The 21,875-nt window shown below is 29.5% G+C and overlaps 1 protein-coding gene across 4 annotated transcripts in view; it reads left to right on the forward strand.

Moving 5' to 3' along the window:
* LOC118185632 (endoplasmic reticulum junction formation protein lunapark-like) overlaps window positions 1–19,067 on the forward strand; it is a 68,460-nt gene extending 49,393 nt beyond the window's left edge. For all 4 annotated transcript variants that reach the window (XM_085808123.1, XM_085808125.1, XM_085808122.1 and 1 more), the window contains 2 exons: window positions 7,593–7,730; window positions 13,257–19,067. In XM_085808123.1, coding sequence (XP_085664249.1) covers window positions 7,593–7,730; window positions 13,257–13,327 — 209 coding nt within the window. In that variant the 3' untranslated portion in view covers window positions 13,328–19,067. The remainder of the gene's footprint in view (window positions 1–7,592; window positions 7,731–13,256) is intronic.
* Window positions 19,068–21,875: the final 2,808 nt, after the last annotated feature.

A 21,875-nucleotide genomic window follows, 5' to 3' on the forward strand; every position in this document is an offset into this window, starting at 1 on the left:
ATTTTTTGCAGACTGTTAGAGCAATTTTATAAAAGTAAGCTTGAACTTTCGATTATGTCAAAAAGAATTTCCGATTCTGGAGCTGCCAAAGGATCTACAAAGCGAAAGAATGTTTCGATGTCCATCAAACAAAAAGTGAAATTGCTGCAAAAAATGGATAAAGGCATATCCTTTGTTTCTCTGACCATTCCGAAATCTGTTTATCAATTTCAATGTTTATCACACTGCTATGTGTGGGGGGGGGATGTCGCCGCGCAGAGAACTGGAAGTTGATCTATCAGCACTATCCTTATCTTCAGGGCAGATGTTTCTATTTTATTTGGCTTATAATTCCTTACTAAATATAGTATTTCATCTCAATCTACTCCGTCTTATGATATGATTTAAATCAAATTCCTCGTCATTATAAATATCATGAATACACATCAAATAGTTTTCTGGTTGCAATTTTCTAATTTCGACTATACATAATGTGTGCTTTATGCATGCGCGTGTTGAAAGAAATGTTTAATAAAGTAAACAAGTAAATATTAAGCTTTTTTTGTAAATTTTGGTACCCTTTAGATCATAATTGCTCTTTATTTCATAAATTACGGTTTCATATTTTTAATTTTATAATTTCTGCATGCTATCTTACCAGATTTAAACTGATGATCTATAATCCGGAATCGCCGAAGTCTCGACGAGTCGGGATTAAAGACTTTTGACTCTATATGAGTATTTATGTATTTATTTACATATATGTATTATATGAGTATTTATGCTTAGCCTTGTAAAAGTCATGCATCTTCCTTTAATTAAATACTTAAATATTTATTAAATGATTTTGAAATGAAGGATTATTCATTCATAAAACTGTGAAGAAACAGAATTACTCTGAAGTAATCTAGTTATCAAATATATTTAAATTTATAAATCTAACTATATTATATTACATTTAATTGTAAACATAAATTTAAATTCTGTTGAAAAATATATTTATAGAACCATTTAAGTGAGAACTGCTCATACTGGAAGGCACTGTGATAAAAAAAATGTTGTAAAATGTAATATGCAAGATATGTGCTTAATATGTTGAGGACAGCATGTGCCACCGGTGGCTCACATGCAAATGGTTTATCTGCCAACTTGTACAACCAGTGGCTCACATGCAAATGGTTTATTTGGTGACGTGTAGCATCGGTGGCTTACGCGTTAATGGTTTATCTGGGGGTATGTACCACCGGTGGCTCGCATATGAATGGTTCATCTGGCGGCGAGTACCACCAGTGGCTCACATCAGCTATAGTTTCATAACACAGTTTTGTTAGAGGAAAAAACTTCATGTATTAATATATTTAACTACTATATCATATTACACTACTTAGCTAGATCCATAATAATGAATATGCCAATAAACTTTATTTCTCCTATCGTTACTGGCATCTACGATTGTTAGTGTTTTCTGGTGGTGGATAAAGAACTACTTTCAGCACTAATGTTGGATTGTTCAGCATACCTATTTGTTTCATTTACTATTAATTCTAAAACATTGTCTGACAAATATAACTGATACAACGAAAAAGGATCATCACAATTAACATTTTTGTGCAAAAATTCCTCGTCTTCCGTATACTGACACATCATCACACTGCTTCTTCCTGTGAACTGCTGGCATTCTGACTCCTCATCATTTTCTTCAAAATCAGTTTCTAGAAACTCTGAAATTGTAGTATGTTTATCAGATGTCCTGAACAAGTCTCTTTCCTCCAAATCGTAAGTGTTGTTGTTACTCTCCTCTGAAGAAGATGAAAGTATCATCTGCCTTAATCTTTGTCTATGGAACACAATAGTAGACTCATTTGATAAGTCATTTATTATCGTAAAATTCATTTCCTCCATTTTCTAGGGGTGAAAATTGTAATATATTACAAATTTTACCGGCCATGTCTTATAATTGTGTTTACCAGAAGAAATCAACTTTTATTTATTTATTTTTTTATTTCAAATTCTTGTGTACAAAATTAAAAACAAAGTTACATGCCAACAGCAGTTCACTATCTATTAGTCATCCGTAAAGTATGAAGAGTTATTCATCAGCACACAACCCTATATTTACTGAACCAACTTAGTGCAAGTGCTTGCCAAACATAGAATAACAGGAAAAAGAAATTTCTTGTTGTAAAGAGCGCTGCGTATACTAAACATATAGCAAAAGGAAACTCCACTTTTGCGTCTGAAGTTTTGCTACACAACATTGGGTGCAAGGCGCCACCAGGAAAAACATAGTACAATTTTTACTGTCATCTGGTGGCACGATATAGGAAAATCTGCACCGTCCTCAACATGTTAAGGAAGTAGTAAAGTAGAATTTTTAGAACAATTCAGGGGTAAAACAAAAGATTTGATGAGTATTAAAATAATTATATCATCACATTTTATAATAATTCAGTTACAAGTTTTAAATAATATTAATAAATCCCCTTTTTTATCTGCTTCAGAAATCCTGATAGAAAATTAAGTACCTGGAAATCAGAAATCTGCAGCAATATTTAACTATTAAAATAAAAGGTGCTCTAATTTGAAATGAGCCAAACAGAGCATTAATTATGGAGTGCCTATGATTTCTGAGTTAAGAGATGCCTCAGAATCTGAAACTTATCTCGTATTTGAGAATTTCAGAAGACAGCTCTATAAATGGAAAAATAATTTGATTTAGTAGTAATATTTTTTGATCGAGTTTAATATTTATAATTATTAAACGAATAAAATCAAATTACCGTAATTTTTCCCCTAATGTAATTAGCGGAAAGTGAAAGCATTTCATTGAAATTAAAACTGTTCTGATCATGGGAAAAGTATTGCATTTAATTCCATTCAGAATAAAATGTTGTCTAAGAATGTGTTCTTTCACATAATTAGAATTCTAAAATATTGTAAAAATACAAAAATATTTACATTAATGCTTACCTCTAAACATGGCAGAACCTATTGATCTTAATGTTAGTCACTGAATGTCTTGATAATAGAAGGGCAGTGTCATTGCTTCAAGATATTGTGTCGGGGGGGGGAACAGTTTGGCCCTCTCCTCTCTTTTCTTCATACCCATATAACCTAACTCTCATCTATGATTTACCTCATGAAGGTTTTTGGCTGTCCTGGGGTTCTTTCAGGAATCATAGGAGATTGATGATGATATGATGTTGATTCTGCTCCAATATTTTGAACTTTGCTGTGGCATGATGTATATTCAGATTATATGGGAGGATTGCTTTCATTACTGCAAATGGAACATGTGGGATTTTGGCAGTTTCCATAATTCTATTGGTCATGATACTCAAAGCATAGAATTTCTTCAACATTTCACATCTATTTTCTACCTGTTCTGAAGTATGAATGCTGCTAAAAACAGCATGATTGATACATTACTTCATATCTATATCATTGAAGCATTTCAGGCTTTTCTGTATTTCATGCAGAATTTTGTATTCATTATCTATGCCGATTTACAAGTATGTACACTGAAAAAAAAAAGGGGGGGACAGTTCTATATCTCCCGTTCTACTGGGCCAATTGACAAAGTTCAAATAGCATATTTCATGTTTCATGTGCGCCTTTATGAAATGGAAGGCTAGAACTTTAAAATGAATGTCAGAAATATTAAGGTGTTTTGAAAAGGTGTATGCTTTTTAATTATGCCTGCAGAATGCCTGAAAAAAAGAGCAAGCCATTAAGAAGAAAAAAATTAATTTTTGCACAAAATTTAGTATTTTTTTTTTTTAATTTAAAACTTTTTAATCATGATATTTCATTCTTGCGATTTCAAGAATAAAATATTTGACTAAAATGTGAATAACATTGTAAGAAACTAAATGTAGGATGATAAAATTGTGTAAAGCAGTGAGCACAATGTTAAAGCAATATGCGTAAATCATCCTAAGTTAAAATGTCTGTATACATCTGTCTCATTTATATATCTTTTCTGAACAGAACATTGACAGGCATGTTAACTGTGCTTTACTGTATTTTCTCTTTTAATATATTCAGTTTTCAGATTCAGTTCACCGTTGTCTGAGACACAAAGTATTCTTTCGAAAGATCCGCAATTCAAATAAATAAAATCAAATCCTGGAAAATTTATATTAATAAATATATTTAAAATGCTCAGTTCGAATGAATAAATAGAAAATTTTAAAACAATTATCTGAAGAGACAGTGCGACACAAGCAATTAAAATAAAAGTCTAAAAATTTTAAAATTACCTAAAATAATAAGTATGACAAAAAAAATTATACAGAAAACTGTTTGGAAAAAGAAGTAAACAATGCATCTTTTATTTAAACTACTCAGTTCGAATGGATAAATAGAAATTTTTAAAACAGTTATTCGAAAGAAACCATGCAACTTAAACAATTCTTTTAAAGGCCAATCGTAAATGTAGTGTAGTATTGTAAATATAATGTAGTGTATGCATTACATTATGTTGCTAAATATTAAGCAACAATGTATTGCAGTTGCATAATATAAGTAATGTAGCTGAGGAATGCTCATCAAGCTTCCAAAATGTGATTTACATGTTGCAGCAGCTTTGTTTGGTTTAACTTTCAAAACCATAAAACAGTAAATGTATGGACTACCTCAGAGAACCTGTTAGCGACACTCAAATCATTGTGTATTGAAAATTGTATGACTGAAAGAACTATATTGTTACAAAATGTGTTAAAGCACATCATCTCAAATAATAAGTTAGTAGTTGTCCTGGTGCTTGCCAGCCTTTAAAAACATTATTTCCGACTTTATGGTTCACGTTTCAAAGTTTTTTTAAAATGTCTGTGTGGATAACCTTAGAGAACATGTTGTCAACATTGCAAGCTGTTGTGTAATGAAATTAAGATGACTAAAAAAAATTGTTACTAAAATGTAGAACTGCTTGATTTAAAATTGTAAGACAATTCAGTTAAATGAGATTTTATCCAATGTTAAAAAATTAGCCATAGTAAATGCTGAATTGTAAAAGTGAACTTTCTCCTGAAATGTGTGGGATCCAGATCATTATCCAAAAACAGATTATTCAAAGTGATAATGTATGGTTGGGTTATCATAATGGAAAACATGGTGCTTGATTTGTATTCTCTTACTAGCAAATAAAAGAGCATTGCAATGCTCACATTTTAAAGACAGTTACCGATAATTAGACTGATTACCAATAACATAATTGTTACTTCTCTACTTTCAAGGTACTTATTGAATTTGCAAGCATGGGTTTTTGACTTCATTCTTTTTACTCTACTGACTCTTCAGTTAATCAGCAATGTATGATTGACAACATACATTGTTGATTAACTGAAGATTACTTTAATAATAGTATCGCTTACTTTCTTAATGCTATATTCTTATAAATTGATTTGACTCATCTGATATTATCCATATTAAATAGTTATGTTTTAATCTAATGAGATACTCAATCAATATTTGAAACAAAAAAATAAGATGTTAATAATAGACAAAAAAAGTATTTTGCAGGAAAATTGCTTTAACCCATAACATAAATAATGGTCTAGAATATCACTTTTGTAGTTGAAGATATTTAAAATTTGAGTATTTCTTGCTTTAGCATTGTTAACAAGTTTATGAAAATGTATAACATATGCCTGATATTTTCGCATATATTTTAGCAGCATAAATTTTAGTGACCTCAATCATACACATGCATGTGTGTTAAAAAGTTAATATTCAAATTTTAAATAGCAGAATCAAATTGTAAGTAGTTTAAAGGCAGAAAGTTCTTGCAAAAAATATTAATTTTCCTTTGATTACAAACAAAATCATTTTCACAACAGTTATTTTGAAATATATAAGCGAAAGCTAAGCGTAATATTTTCATTTGCCAAAAAAAAAAAAAGTTCATTTGCAGGAAACTTAGAAAGTGTTATGTGAAATCCAGCTAGCTTCTCATTGATGAATTTGTTAATCATACTAATACAATTTTATGTTTTAGAGAGATATACATAGAATAAACTGTATTTTATATAGAAGTCACCATAGTAAGTGATAACTAATAGTTAAACAAGTATTTATAAATATCTACAGTGTTTACCAGCAATAATATTTTATTCCTTAATTAAAAAGTAGCATTTCTTTATAATTAATAATGCATTTAATTTTTATACATTATTTATTTATTAAATTAGTAGCATGGCTGTTAATTGTAGCTTTATTCAATAAAATATACCCTTCCTGCATAAGAAGGTTATCCATCCAGATGTATGATCATGTAAAGTAATAAATTAACAGTTTAAATGTTGCCATAGAAATTTCTTTGTTCATAAATTTCTCCCTTTATTAAAAATTTGAAAGTTTATTTTATTTAGAAGTTATTCAAAGTTTTTTTTGTTTAATTTTGCCAAGAATTACATGAATTTCAAAGGATTTCAGGATAGTTTCTTACTAATTTTTTTCATTAATAGTCTAGATTAATTTTTCTCTTTTAACTCTTTTGCAATGGCACACCTTTGTTTAAAACGCTCGTGCGGGACGGAATGGAATCGAAGGCAGTTGCAGTACAGGATGGAGGTTTTGCATCGCTAAACCCAATTTTATTTAAAAAAAAGAAAAGAAAAAGTTTCACTTCTAGCATCATAATTTTTGGTATCATTTTAGATTATTACTTGAGCTCTTATATATATTAAATTTAGCACTTAATAACATTTTTTTCTTTATTTTACCTGAAAATATACTTAAAAATTATCTTACTTTGTAAAATAATTTTTGGAAGTGCTATTCAAATTATTCCAAAGTTTTGATAAAAATCCATCAATAAAGTTTAAAATTATTAAAACAACGCAATAAAGACTATTTGCAGTAAGAAGTAACAAAATTTTAAATTAAGACTGTAGTAAATCTTGAAGCACGGAGAAGTATTACGTTCTAACTCTTAGAAAAAGTATCACTTTCTAACTCTTTAGAAAATGAATCATCACTGTCATCTGCGTTAGTAAATGGTTCATTAACCATATGAGGGTATTCTTCCTCTGATAAATAGCGCCTTCCCACCATAATAGACTGGAGGTGAGCCTTTCCAAAATAAAAAGAGAAGAAACGGAAATATATCTGAAGGCAATGCAAAACGCAACAAAACTCCACCTAGTAACCCTAAAAGATCATACATAGTGGAGGGGGAAAATGGAATAAAGAAAGGAATTGGATATAAATCAGACACGCGAATGTTTGTATTAGCACACGGCGATTTAAAGAGCTCACCTCTGTTTATGCTTCCCTGCCCCAAACCTCACAACAGTTGATGAGTAAAATACAAAAATAAAGCAGAATATATCAAACTCAAGGTCAGGAACCTGTGTTCATTTCAAAAATAATGGACATAGGATGTCATCTACTGGCTTTCAGAAAAATGTTCCAGCTTAAAATGCATATATGCATCACCCGTCCTCTGAATGCAATCTCTAGTGATGCGTGGATGGTACGCCCGGCTGTAAGAGACGTTCTTAGGGAATGCATATATGGGATGCCGTCCTGAAAGGGTTAATGTTCTATGTATAATTCTCTGCATTTTGCTGCTAATGAAATGTTTAATTTGAATTATTTTTTATGAACAGAACCACTTTCATCAAAAAGAAGTTCTATAGATAATGTTGTAAAGTATGTCCTGAATGAAGAAAAGAGGAATGCTTTAATATGTAAGCATTGCAAATGGCATAATGGGCTAGCTTTAGAAGAGGAATTTCCTTTCATAAGTAAATATATTTTGTGTTAATTTTGCATTTTGTTATCATTCTTACACCAGCATTTAAAGTACAATAACCATTTGCTCTGAAAAAAAGTTTTCAAAGTATATGTATACTGGAAAACTGTCTATTATTTTTTGTAATTCTATAGACTCCATAATTAGATTATTCAGTCGTATTGTCGTTCCTAATTGAGATCTTTGCTAATATATATGTTAAAACTAATCTATTATCCAGAGTTTGCTTCACGCAACTTAAATATTTTTTGCCAAAATTACTGATAGTTATAATGATATCTGTGTGACAAATATGTATTTCCTGTTCCATCAGTGATGCACGTAAGGATGAGTTTCATCTGGAATACACCATTTTTTTTAAATTTACAATTTGAATAATTTATCATAACTTGAATCAGATTTATTTCCAATCTTATTTTCTCACAAACCTAGAAATGAATACAGTACAAAGTCTTTAATCTGGTCATCCATAATCCAGACCTCAAAGCTACAAACTATGCGCATAATACGTTTATGAATCCACATAATAGTTTACGAAATGAAAAAATTTCGATTGACAAGTTAGTCGGTATTCTCGGCACAGCAATTAATTACAGGACTTGAACAGCAGAACTTTGTAACTGAACAAGAAATTATGTCTGTTTATAGAATTAAAGAGAAAGTATTAGCACATAAAACGAAGCAACTGAAACAACTTACATTGAAAGAAATGTTTAATAAAATAAACAAATAAATATTAAACTTTTTTTTTTTTTTTTTGTAAATTTTGACACCCTTTAGATCATAATTGCTCTTTATTTCATAAATTACGGTTTCATATTTTTAATTTTATAATTTCTGCATGCCATCTTACCAGATTTAAATTGATGATCTATAATCCGGAAAAAAACCCTGATCCGGAATCGCCGAAGTCCCGATGAGTCCAGATTAAAAACTTTATACTGTATATTGCTAAATAACTTATGAAGGCAAAGTCTGTGTCTTGTTCCTTTTTTTTTATTAATTTATTTATATGCAGACTTTATTGTTATTTGTGGCATAATGCACAAGTCAAATTATTTCATCATTTTGTCACTATACTTTGTCAATGTTTTTTATCATGATTGCCATTGATTATTTGATTAAGCAACAATTTCCCAAAATTTTCATTTAGCATTTCTTCAAATTCTTTCAAACATCTAGATTTTTTCTAATCAAGGTAGAAGTGATGGGTTTATACCTGAATTCCTTATACCCATCTTCAACAGTCGAATATTTTTTTCAATGCTTAGGCCACCTAGTTGTTAAAACCACAAATCTCTTATGGGAAATTGAATGGATTGGTTGCATTCAGTTTTTTGGTATGTTATAAATACAGGCTAGCTTTCCTTGAAAACCTTCTATAATGACATTTATCACTTAGGCAGCTAGTCCTAGTCTACTCTGATGGAGTGAATCCATGTACAAACGTGGCAGCTGATGTGCCAGCAGTAAGAACCCTGGAAACTAGAAACTTTTGAAATTATATCTGTTTCACCTTCACTTTCATTTGCTTTTTTTCCTAAGAACTAGATAAATGTCACTGACTTTTTTACTAATTTCATTATTGTAATGCTCTAAAGTACTTGGAATGTTATCAGTATTCAATTCTGTTACCTTGTCAGTTTCAAACAGAAAATAATTTCTTCAGACATTAACATCATAAATAATGATAATTAGCCTAAACTTAAATTTATCCTTTTACACAAAGACTTACTGTTTGTAACTAATAATTCTGCAGAATTACAGGCTTGTTATTATCTGCTTTAATTTATAAAGTTACTCAAGAATAAGATTTGTTTAAATGCAAGGAGTTAGTTCCATCAAGGCTTTTAGCAGCGATAAAAGTATTGTCTTCATGCACCTATTTGTGTAGTTTGGGTTCCATTATAAATGTATTATCTTTTCAAAAGTTTATTCTTATGGAGTTTTTAATGAAATAATTTATAAAAAATGATAATAATTCTTCCTTATCATTATTTTATTTCTTATATTCATTGTGTTGATATTTTTATATTAAATTTGTGTTGGGCTTTATATTTTTATTTTTACTTAATAATATTTCAGTAGTAATGTGAAATTTTTGCTATAAAACTTTCACAAAATAGTATTTTAATGAAATTTAAATATTATCATGTGCTATTTTTTATTCTGTCCTGTATTATCCGTTCTTAAATATTATGACTATATGCGGGCCCAATGGTTCCTATACTTATATTTAAGAAAAAGTTATACTCATTATAAAAAATAAGAAAGAACTTGACTGTCATCTGGCAAAAATGAATCAAGATATTTTCAAAATTTCCTATTTATGATGCCATCCATTTCCATCTTGCCTTGAGAGTTCAATTAATAAATTAGAATGATTCGAGATTAATTTCTTTTCCCTTCAAATGTCATTTACTGGTATTCTTTTATGGTTTGCTTATGTGTAAGTTTCTTTAATTTATAATTTAGTTGCCATTGGTACACCAAAAGAATTTTCACTCAATTAATTTATAAGATTTCAGATGCTAAAAAAACATCATTACCATTTTCGTGTAGTTCTGATACATCAGAATCATAATCGGTACTTAAATATTCTACCATTGGCAGTGGAAGTTGGTGAAAATCCAACTAACCTGGCAGTCATTCCAGCAGAAATTTAAAAATGTGGATTGTTCTTTATTTTAATATTTGGTCTGCAAGAAGGCGGGTCCAAAATTTTAATCATTTCTTTCAAAAGGAAACAGAGAAATAGTGCTTAACTTATGTACCTTTTTATAAAAATTAAACTGGCTTACTGAGAATCACAATTACATAAAACCAAAGTTAAGATCTATGAGTGTATTGAGACATTATGCTTATGCATTATTGGTATGAAATAGCAGTATTTGGCGACATTTTTTTGTTTGTTGAAAATGGTGAAATGGAAAATACATGAGTACCTAATAATCTAACAACCATACAGAAAAGCTCACTAAATTAGAAATATTTGTAATGAGTGTACTATGTGTCAATACTGAAGCCTGCCAGTGTTTTCTAGAATATGAATTTTATAAGATTTATGAATTTATAAGAAGTAAATAAGATCTTTTTGAAAACCTCAAATTGATCATTACTTTTCGTGATAATATGCATAGAAATGCCCTTCATGTAATCTTTTACCACAGAAACCATTTTCTAACTGGTATTTGATTTTTACTTATGTACCAATGCAAACATTTCACTCTTCAAATTGTACACATCCTCTGAATGTGACTTCCATCTTTAAAATGAACTATCTTAATCATTTTTTTTTTTTTTTGTCATACAGGAGTCAGACGTTATTATTTTATTTATTTTTCATTATAAGTATGATAATTTCCCAAGCATAGGGACTAGGGCAGTGATAGTTAACCTGGTCCTTACCATCTACTAGTAGGAATTCCAACTTTCATGGTGGGCGGTAGCAGACCAACCAAATGGCAGTTGATTAGAAACTAATAAAACTCTAATGGGTTGGCAAAGTGTAGTGCTGTTTTTTATCGACAAACTTGAAACTACTTCATCATAATGTATTAAAAAGAGAATTTCATCAGTTTCCTCAAATATGATCTATAAAAGACGATGTAATTTCAAATGATATTGATAGATTCAGTAGCCACCTCAGCAAACTTAAATTGGACATGAAAAAACAACTTGAAGATATTTTGAAATTGAAGGTATATGACTGGATGAAAAATCCTTTTACCATAAATATTGAAGAGGCTGATACAACTTGCCAAGACGAACTGTTAGAAATTAGATATGATGAAGAAAGTAAACATAAATTTGACAGTGGTCGATATGAAAATCTATGGCAAAATAAAATGCCGGTCTTATATCCAAATGTGGAAAAAAATATTATTCAATTAATTGATATCTTTCCCTACCTCATATCTTGTGGAATCAAGATTTAGTGCTCTTAATCTGAGGCTGTTAATTTAGTGCTGTTAATCATATTATGACCAAAGAAGCTGCTTAAATATTTCAGGAAGGGAGACCTTTGTTTGTTCTTCACAAAAATTAAACCCAGTATTCAATATTTAGTTTCCCAGCATCAGCCTCAAAAATGCCATAAATAAAAAGATAGATTTAACTTTAGCAAGTTGTTTTATAAAGATTTATTCTGCCAAATTTAGCAAAAATCTGACATAAAGTAGTTGGTAATTATTATAGCGAAAATCCGATATAAAGTACTTGGTAAGTAATTTTTATTACAGTCAAAAGTTGTTAATTCGGACACCCATAATCCGGACCTCAAAGCTAAAAACTTTCTGCGCATGCGCCACGTTGGAACATGCGCACAGGCGTTTTACGCGTGTGCGTAAGACCTTGACTACTGTGCATATGCGTGTGCACAAGTGCAGAATACGTTTTCGCCTGCGCGATTAATGTATAACAGACGGTGTAAGCTAAAATTATCTAATTATCTATTTCAGTTAATGTTAATGATTGTGTTGTTCCTTAATCTTCGAATTGGATCCCGCTTATTATTTTTTGCAGACTGTAAGAGCAATTTTATAAAAGTAAACTTGAACTTTCGATTATGTCAAATAGAATTTCCGATGCTGGAACTTCCAAAGGATCTACAAAACGAAAGTATGTTTCGATGTCCAACAAACAAAAAGTTGAATTGCTGCAAAAAATGGATAAAGACATGAAGAATGTGACAGAGAGGTTAGTGAAAGCGAAAAAATTTCGATTGACAAGTTAGTCGGTATTCTCGGCACAGCAATTAACGGGACTTGAACAGCAGAACTTTGTAACTGAACAAGAAATTATGTCTGTTTGTAGAATTAAAGAGAAAGTATTATCACATAAAATGAAGAAACTTAAACAACTTACATTGAAAGAAATGTTTAATAAAGTAAACAAATAAATATTAAGCTTTTTTTTTTTTTTTTGTAAATTTTGATACCCTTTAGATCATAATTGTTCTTTATTTCATAAATTACATTTTCATATTTTTAATTTTAGAATTTCTGCATGCCATCTTACGAGATTTAAACTGATGATCTATAATCCGGAAAAATCGATAATCCGGAATCGCCGAAGTCCCGACGAGTCCGGATTAACGACTTTTGACTGTATATGCTTTAACTTGCTGTGTGAAAAAGTGTGATTGAAGATTATTATATGTACTGTAAAAATAAGTGTTAATGAATGTATGATTATGAAACAAAACATAACACTTTTGTCTGGATTGGGAAAATGTCCTAAATGCACATGCTCAGAATTTTTAATATTGTTAAGTGAACTAATTCTTTTATAAGTATTAAACCTATCTGTTAAAACTGAATAGCTCATTTAAATTTTGAATTAATTGTATGATGAAATGTGAATTTATGTTTTGAATATATAATTGTGAAATTTAATTTGCACATGTATATATAGATTATAGTTCGCTTGATGTATATTAAATATTATTTTGAAATTAAATGTATATCTTATATAATGTTAAGAACTATATATGTCAAAGATGTGTTCCTGTTTCCAGGTTTTCGTTGTGGTCGATGTTTTAAAATGAATGGACCTGCAAAGTGTATGATTCCTGAGCCAACAACGTAATAGTGTTGTATGCTGTGTAGTTTTAATTACTGTGTTATGTTAATAATAAATACTTGGGGTATACCAAGTTACAGCATTAGCGAGGTATATTTAGGAGGCAAATGTAAATAAATATTTCTGGAAGTGAAATATCTATTTATTTATTGGGGCATTTAATATTCGTGCACAATGATCCCAGTGCATAAATTTTAATGCATTATTTATTTTTGACTAATAGGTGTGTTAAACCCATTTTTTTATAAAAATGTTAATTCAGAAAGTCATAATTCATGTTAAGAAAATAAAACTGCTAATGGTTTTTACTTTTCCTTGCTGTTTTAGTTCTTAAAGTATTTTAGTTAATCCTAAAGTCTTTATTTTTAGGTATCGATACTTGATGTGATGCTTTACATTGTTATGCAGTTTGTCTTAATAATATGTTGCCATGAAATGATTGTTTTGTTGTTATAGTGAGTATGTAAAGTTATTCAGAAATTTTACAAGTTTTAATATGCTTTCTTCAGTTCAGAACTTGCTGCATTATTTATTTTAAGACTCACCCTTTCTTTATGAAAAATGCCCATATGGAAATATATGTGTGTTCACATGTGAAACCTTTGACTAGTCATGTAATTGCTTTGGATGCAAGGGTAGCACTTAACTGATTTGCTTTGTACAGAGTTTATTGTTTAAAATAAAATGCTGGTGTATTAGTATGCATCGCTGAAAAGTACACAAGCAAGAAATTACCACATGCAAATTGAAGTTGTTACTTTGCATGATTTTATTTTTATTGTAATTTTATAATAATTTTGCTCGCTGTTTTGTGCATATCATTTTCTTGACATGTAATATTTTAAACGTATAATTTTATACCATTGCTGCAAGTATTTATATATTGTATGCCTACTGGAAGATAAATTACTTGTTTCCAAAGTATACTCTTTATGACAGTTAAAAGTAAAGCATGAATAGCTCAAAAGTGTTAGTTTATTGCCAAATATAATAAAATGGCTGAATGACTTCTTTAAAAATGATTTTAATTTTTATATGATTGTGATTTTTTTATAATAAAAAGTGCTTTTGCATTCTAATGCGATAAAAACATTATTATATTATATATTTATGTATGTGTATGTATTTATGAAATTACACAAAAATAAAATTAAGCCTTAAGTCTTTTTCTATGTCCCTTATATATATGAAATTATAAATATACCAGTATTATTTCAACTATGGTGAGAAATTTTACGGTGAAAAATGCATTATGCAAAATGGGTGCTTCAGCAAATCGGTTACAAACTTTTAGGAGAGATAGAGTACATCTATACAATAGAAAATCGCATAGCAATGCATGGTCAGAAGCGTTTTCCTGGCATGGTAGTAATAACGCAAAACAAGAAAGGAACGACACAAACAGGGTGAGAAATGCTTATTATACTTAGTACAGAAGAAACCAAGAAATAAGAACAAAATCAGACAATAGTCCTCATCATAGAAGGTGTTTGAAATTTTGACCACAGGGCATGATGCAGGAACCATGCATCAATTGCAGATCTTCCACGTACCAGCGCTGTGAGGGCTGCATAATGATTTGGGGTCGTAATTTCGGACACTTTCTTTAACGATGATCCTTGTCTGTTTTTCCTGTTATTTGTTGTACTAAGCAGAATAAAACATCTTTTGTCGCACCGTTTGTGTTAGTCCTTTTTTGTGTTATTACTACCACTCAAGAAATCATTTTCAGCCACACGTTGCTGCATGAAACACCCTGTGTATGTATATATGACTGATATATATAGTATCACATATATTTCTGATTTTAGATTAAATCATTAGTGTGTTCATACTCATTTACATTTTCTCATATTTTATTAACCTCAAACATAATTTTATGGCTTTCTTTATTTATATTTTGAATACTTCAATATAACATTATTCCATCTTGATAATATAATGTTATTTAATGTATCTGAATTTATTTTTGCTCTTGAAATTAATGGTTTTCTGTAATCACTGTTTCTAACTGCATGTAATTCAATGTGTGAAGAAATTATAAATATACCACTATTATTTCAACTATGGTGAGAAATTTTACGGTGAAAAATGCATTATGCAAAATGTAATTTTTGCAGTTTGCCCTAACTATGTATTCTGTATTTTTTGAAATTCCATATGAAATTATTCTTTGTGTACATAATATTAAGTTACATTTTTATGACAGACTTATGAACATCAAAGGAACAATTTATCTTGTTATGAATAAAAGCTGCATCCTCAGGAGTTATCCAATCAAAAAAGTTCAAAATAGTTCTTTCAGCAGAATTAGAGTTATACTGTTGTATGGCATAGAATGAGGAATTGCGAATAGTTTTTTTTATGTTAGTGATTTTAGTTGGTAAAAAAAAAAAAATATGTGAGAAGCACTTAGGGAACAGATACCTTAGTGGACCTTAGTGGCCTCATATTCATGTTACACATGGGGAAAATCATGAAAGCTAACTATGCAGCCAGTACATTCACTTTGGTTTGAACTACCAGTTACAACTTGATCACTGTTGAAGTCTAAATTGGTATGGAAGCAGGAAGAGGGAAAATAAGACCCTTATTTTTCAATATCTATATTTGATGTTCATAGTATTTATTTAATTCCTAATAAAGGTATTCGATAATTAATGATGAATAAATTGCATTTAATTAATTTGATTCATAAAAACTGCAGTTTATTGTCACCACAAAACGATTATACACTGCAAAAAGCACACAAATAATTGCTGCATGCTAATTTTGGTTTTAGCTTGATGCAGACAAATAGGGAATTTTTGTGGTCTTTGAGTAGTGTTTTACATTAAAATTATGAGAAGTAGAGAATTCGGCAAAAAAGATGAAAGAATAGTATTTTGGTAAAATTAGTAATGTTAATTTTTAAATTAATAGATCAGTTCCAAATGCAGCAAAGAACTACGTATGAGTATCATGAAGATAAAAAGACTGGAATGTAATTAATCAGCTTTAAGTGAAAGAAGTAGCAGTATATGTTCCATCAAACATTGAGAATTACTTTATGCGTGTCAAAGTATCCCATAAAAGTATTTGGAAACGTCATTTACAGTAATAATGAATAATGATCTGAAAACATATAAAAAATTAGTAGATGAAATGCTAAATAGAATTAACTTGATTTTAATGTTAAATGAATATGAAATTTTTCATTAAATGTTAACTGATTATAGTGTAGGCACCAAAAGTGTAAATGTATATATTATTTCTGTACTAGTAAGCATTCTTAAAATGCATATTATTTTTTCAAAATAGCAAACTTTTACTACAATAACCTTTAAAGTATTACATGCAAGTTTTTGATCGAAATACCAATGAAATCCTGTTGTTCTGAAGTATTGAAATCATGTATATATAATGTTCTAAAAGAATTTCATTAATGAAAAAATTTAAACTTCAGCTGGTATGGTAAAAATTTTTTGTGCGACTGGTATGTTTGTGTCACACAGACATATAAATAAAAGTATATTATGCAAACTCATTTCCAATACATAATCAGGTACTCAAGAAATGATTGATATTTTCATTATTATATGAAATTTATTTAGTACTTTTATTGAAAATGATCATGAAGGTACTGAGAAACACATGTGTAAACTCACCAGAGTAAATGAAGAGTTGGTAAGTAAAATGCACAGCCACTTCATACTAGACGAAAGTTAAATAAAACATATTTAAAAAAAAAAAAAATTATGAACATTTTGAGTGAATTGAGCTAAGGTTCTTTTTAGATCAGTAATTTCCTATGTAGATGGAATTAATATGTGATAATTTCTCATTGTTTGAAAGCAAGATGAGTTGACTGTTTCTAGGGTTTCTTCCAAAAATGTTAAATATGTGTAATTTAATTAGAAACTCAGCTGTTTAAAAGAAATGTGTTATCACTCAAGCTTCTGAAAGGTTATTTAACTTTCTTAAATTGAAATTTCTGTATTTTTCTTATCATTAATGTGCAAGTACTTTGTAATGATATTTAGAAAGCTATTTTAAATTGTTATTGTGGATCATATTTTGAAATGAATAAGATTTAAATCATTTAATACAAACAGGTTTTTGTCTGAAAATAGTTTCTTTTGATAATATGTAATATCATTCCTATTCAACCTGTGTTAATATTAGAAGTGATTTAAAGAGAATTATTTTCTTCTGAAGATCTTTAATAGCATTTATATTTTAATTTGATAAATTGAAATCTCTCAGCTAATACCTGATTTAGATCTGCTTTTACTTTAATCTCCTAAACACAACATTAGGTTGTCTATTTTACTTAAAATATACTTTTGCCTCATTAGTGAAATGCCTCTAAACTATGAATGAAATTTTCGCCCTCTTTTACAATACTAATTAATGCTTATTTCTTGTTTTAAATATTTTCATTTTTGCTGTCGCATTATATTTAGTTTGAGAACAACTATGCAGCATTAATTATGCACGTCTAAAATAGAATTGTAGGAATGAGTTTGTGAAATTGCAGAATAAAATTTATTTTACAATGTTGATTTAATGTATTTCACTGCATATTTGTATTATAATGTAATACTGAAAATTCGAAAAATTAATTATTTGCAGATTAATTTAATATTTTGTAATGTATAACTCTTTAGGCTGTCTGTAAGCTATATTCTATTAAGTACTCTGTAAAATTAATATTTCTTCTGTGTATATTGTGTAACAAAATTTAATAATTTTTTATGGACTACTTTGAGAGAAAACAGGTTAAAAAATTGTAAGTGATATTTAATAATATAAATTATTTGAGATTTTAAATGGGATTTTCACAGGGTTGATCCTAAATTTCCTGATTTCAGAAGTAGAAATTTTGAGCAAATAATTTTAATCTCGGAACTTAAAATGACCTCATTGTTATAGACAACTAAAAATATCCATCCAAAGAAGCATGGGGTTCTCAATGTAGATGCCTTAATTTTCTTTTGTAGTAGAGAATGATGTGTTTTCAAGAACTTAAAATTGCTTACAGTAAATATAGTCTTTTAAGTATCTGAAAATAATAGATTTGTGACCATGAGTCTAATTTGTAACAGTAAAATTTGTCTTAATTACCTTCCTCTCATAATGAAAATGTTACTTCTAAATTTATTCATATACAAAACATACATGAAGTTGGTTGTTTCTGGTTTCAGCAAAATTATTTCACATATTACTAATGCACTGTGTTATGGGTTAGGTGACCAAGTAATTATGGCTGACCAAATTAATTATGTTATCAACTTAGGAAGTGATGCACTCTGTGAAGGCTTTTGAAATAGAACATCCCGAGACTTGCAGAAAACTTCAGACAATCAACCTGTTCAACTGCTAGCAATGTAGTGCGAGATGAGCTGAGTAAAAATGTATTCTTAATAAGTTTTTAAATTCCGTTGACTCATTATTTTGTGAAATTTATGCTTGCAGCAAGTGTGAGATTATATTAAATTCCACAGTTTAGGAACTTTATCACCAAACAGTATTAAAGAACTGTATTTTCTGTTACTGTATGTGAAAATGACCGAATCTAAAAAGTATTCATGTAAATTCTGTTAAGTATTGATATTTTATATTTACTGTAATAAACTCATTTGTCTGATATAGTGTTTTTTAAATGTGTATTCAATGTTGAACAAATATGAGCATTTCTTTTTCTATTCATGTTTTAAATGTCCTTTTTAATGAGCTCAATAAAGATCTATATTTCTAATTTAAAGACTTGAATTTTCTACATCATTTCATTATCTTGCTCCTTTAAAACTTTTTGGTATTGTTATTAGAATCATTTCATTATACTCATTTCCTTTTACTGTTAAAGGTATTCCTACATAAAATGAAACTTGCATAATAAATGTGTGTACTTCTAGGGCAACAAATTTCATAAACTGGTAAGATTTTTCCATATTCTTGATACATTATATTCATGTTTTAACTAAAGAGACTTAATGATTGTTTTTAAATTTTTATTTGTAGAATACATTTCTTAAAATTTTTAACTGTTTAAACAGAAAAATGTTTCAGTATGTAGTGAATATTCCCTATTTTGTGAATTATTTAATAAGAAATACTAATAAAGCCTGTAGTGGAGAAACACATAGAAGGCTTCTGAAAAGTCTTCATGGCTATTTATTTCATTTGTATGAACTATTAAAATATGAAACGCAAAAATATTTCAGGATGTTCTGTGGACTATGACTTGAATGCTCTTTTACCTTACTTGTTATTTAGTTTTAAGCACAAGAACTGTTTACAAATGTCACAAATGACCATGTTTTATTATTTAACAAAGCTAAAAAAAATATGCAGCTTTTCAGTGCTGTTCTTTCACACAAACAGGCTGTATTTTAAATACAGAAAACTACAGGGGGGGGAGAATTATCAATTAAAAATAATACTATCATTTATACAAAATATTTTTCATTAGTGACAGAAATGCATATTAAGGTGCAATGAATAATACTGAAAAGTACAATTTCTTCCATTTGTTTAAACGCCATAAAAACACAAATTCACATCAGTTTTATAAAACTGTATAGAAATACAAAAATGACTAGACAATGAAAAAAGCACCTGCTTCTAGATTGTAAATTTTATTAAGCGTAAAGCCCTCTTTTTGAGGCTAATGTGGCAGTTCTTAGAAATAATCTATATAAGACTTGCATTTTTCTTAATGAAAGGGAAGTTAGAAATATTTTCCAAATCTTTTACCATGCCTTATACGATTAACTATGTTACTTTAAAACTAACTATGCCCTCATCTTAGACTGTCAGATGATTTTCTTCCACTCTACCTGCTTATTAAAAGAATCATTATTTGAGTAGAAGTTTAAACTAAGAGCTACTTAATAATAAATATGTTGATCTGAGAGTTACATAAAATCAATAATTTAAGAGAAACAGAAAACATGTTCTTATTAATCAGAATGCAATGTACTGTTACATGTGTACATGATCATGATGACTTGAATGGACATAGAACCGATGATAGCTTGATGAAATTTGTTTTCCAAAAATGAACACTTTACAGTTCTGGAACTTTTCATAAAAATACTCGTACAGCTGTTGTCAGTATAAAAGAGCACAGTCAGTAGTTACCATTTCAGACAACTTAGAACAAAATAAAATAATAAAAAAGTGTCAAATGAGAAGCTTGTACAGTTATCTCTCGGTACTCTGATCTAAACTAGATTGATGCTTTCTGCGGTATCTGTATCACCTCTGCCGAGATATTTCCAGTACCTTCAACTTCTGGAAGGCATACACAGTTACATAAGTATAGGGCCCTAATGGTCGCGAAGAATTTACCCTATACCCTTATTTTTCTGACAATGGTTCGCATCTTGAGGCCTTTAATGTTACACTACAACTTACCGTATATACCTGCGTATAAGTCGAGTTATTTTGGACAAAAAAAAGACTTCAAAGTTGGAGGGGTCGACTTATACGCGGGGCCATAAAAAATTAAAAGAATTGGAAGTTCAAAAATTTTTTTATATAATGCAGTTGTTTTCTTCCCGCATTCAAATTGGACAACTTATTAAATAAGTCACTTACTTGAAGTAATTTCATGACTTAAATTATGTGACGAACTAATCACAGAGTTTCATACTTTAACTAGAGTAAGTTTCGATTAAGCCAAAGAATTTTCGGCCCCCAAACAACCGATCAATATCGAGCGATAAAAAAGTTTCGCCAACATGCCAAGAAAAGAGAAATGCAGATAGTTTTTACGTATGTATAAGTCTTTATAATAGTTATTGTTCATTCATGAAATATTTTTGTTAACAGGCGTACACGTCAAAATTTTAAAAAATAGCCCACGCAATAATTGAACGGTTTTGAATATTTAACTTTTAAAAAGTCAACATTAAAAAGCCCGATATTACATTAATTGCTGAGTGGGTTAAAGATGCTTGGAACGACATACCCTCTGAAATGATTATAAAATCATTTAAAAAATGTTGTATTAGCAACAAACTAGACGGCACGGAAGATGATGCTGTTTTTGAAAGTGAAAATGACGAAGGCTCTAGTAGTGATTGTAACAATACAGAGTTCGAGACTGAAAATATGTACGATGACGAGCCAATGACGACAGAAGAGTTCTATGAAATGTTTGCCAAATCTGACCATGAATCGGACGTTGAAGGATTTTGATTTTGTTTATTTACGAAGGTATTTTTTATCATATATTTACTTTTTTTCCTCACGATTTTGAATAAATGTAGTACTTAAAAAAAATTTTTCGAAGTTTCTCGATTGATTTCGGAAGTGGGGGATCGACTTATACGCGGGTTTCTTATTTTCTATGAATTTTTTATGTCGAAGTGGGGGGTCGACTTATATGCGGGTATATACGGTACATATAATTTCACTAAAATTATTTGCATGTATGCAAAATTCGTAGCATGAACCCCCTTCCCAGAGACTGCCTTACCCGAGCACTACAGTCCCTCTACAGAAAGCCATACTTACAATTAAGAAAACTCAATGCAATACTAAAATAAGAATTTTAATAAATAAT

This window comes from Stegodyphus dumicola, chromosome X1 (assembly GCF_044657685.1).
Source record: "Stegodyphus dumicola isolate Sdum_Otavi_A_Nest chromosome X1, ASM4465768v1".
NCBI lineage: Eukaryota > Metazoa > Arthropoda > Arachnida > Araneae > Eresidae > Stegodyphus > Stegodyphus dumicola.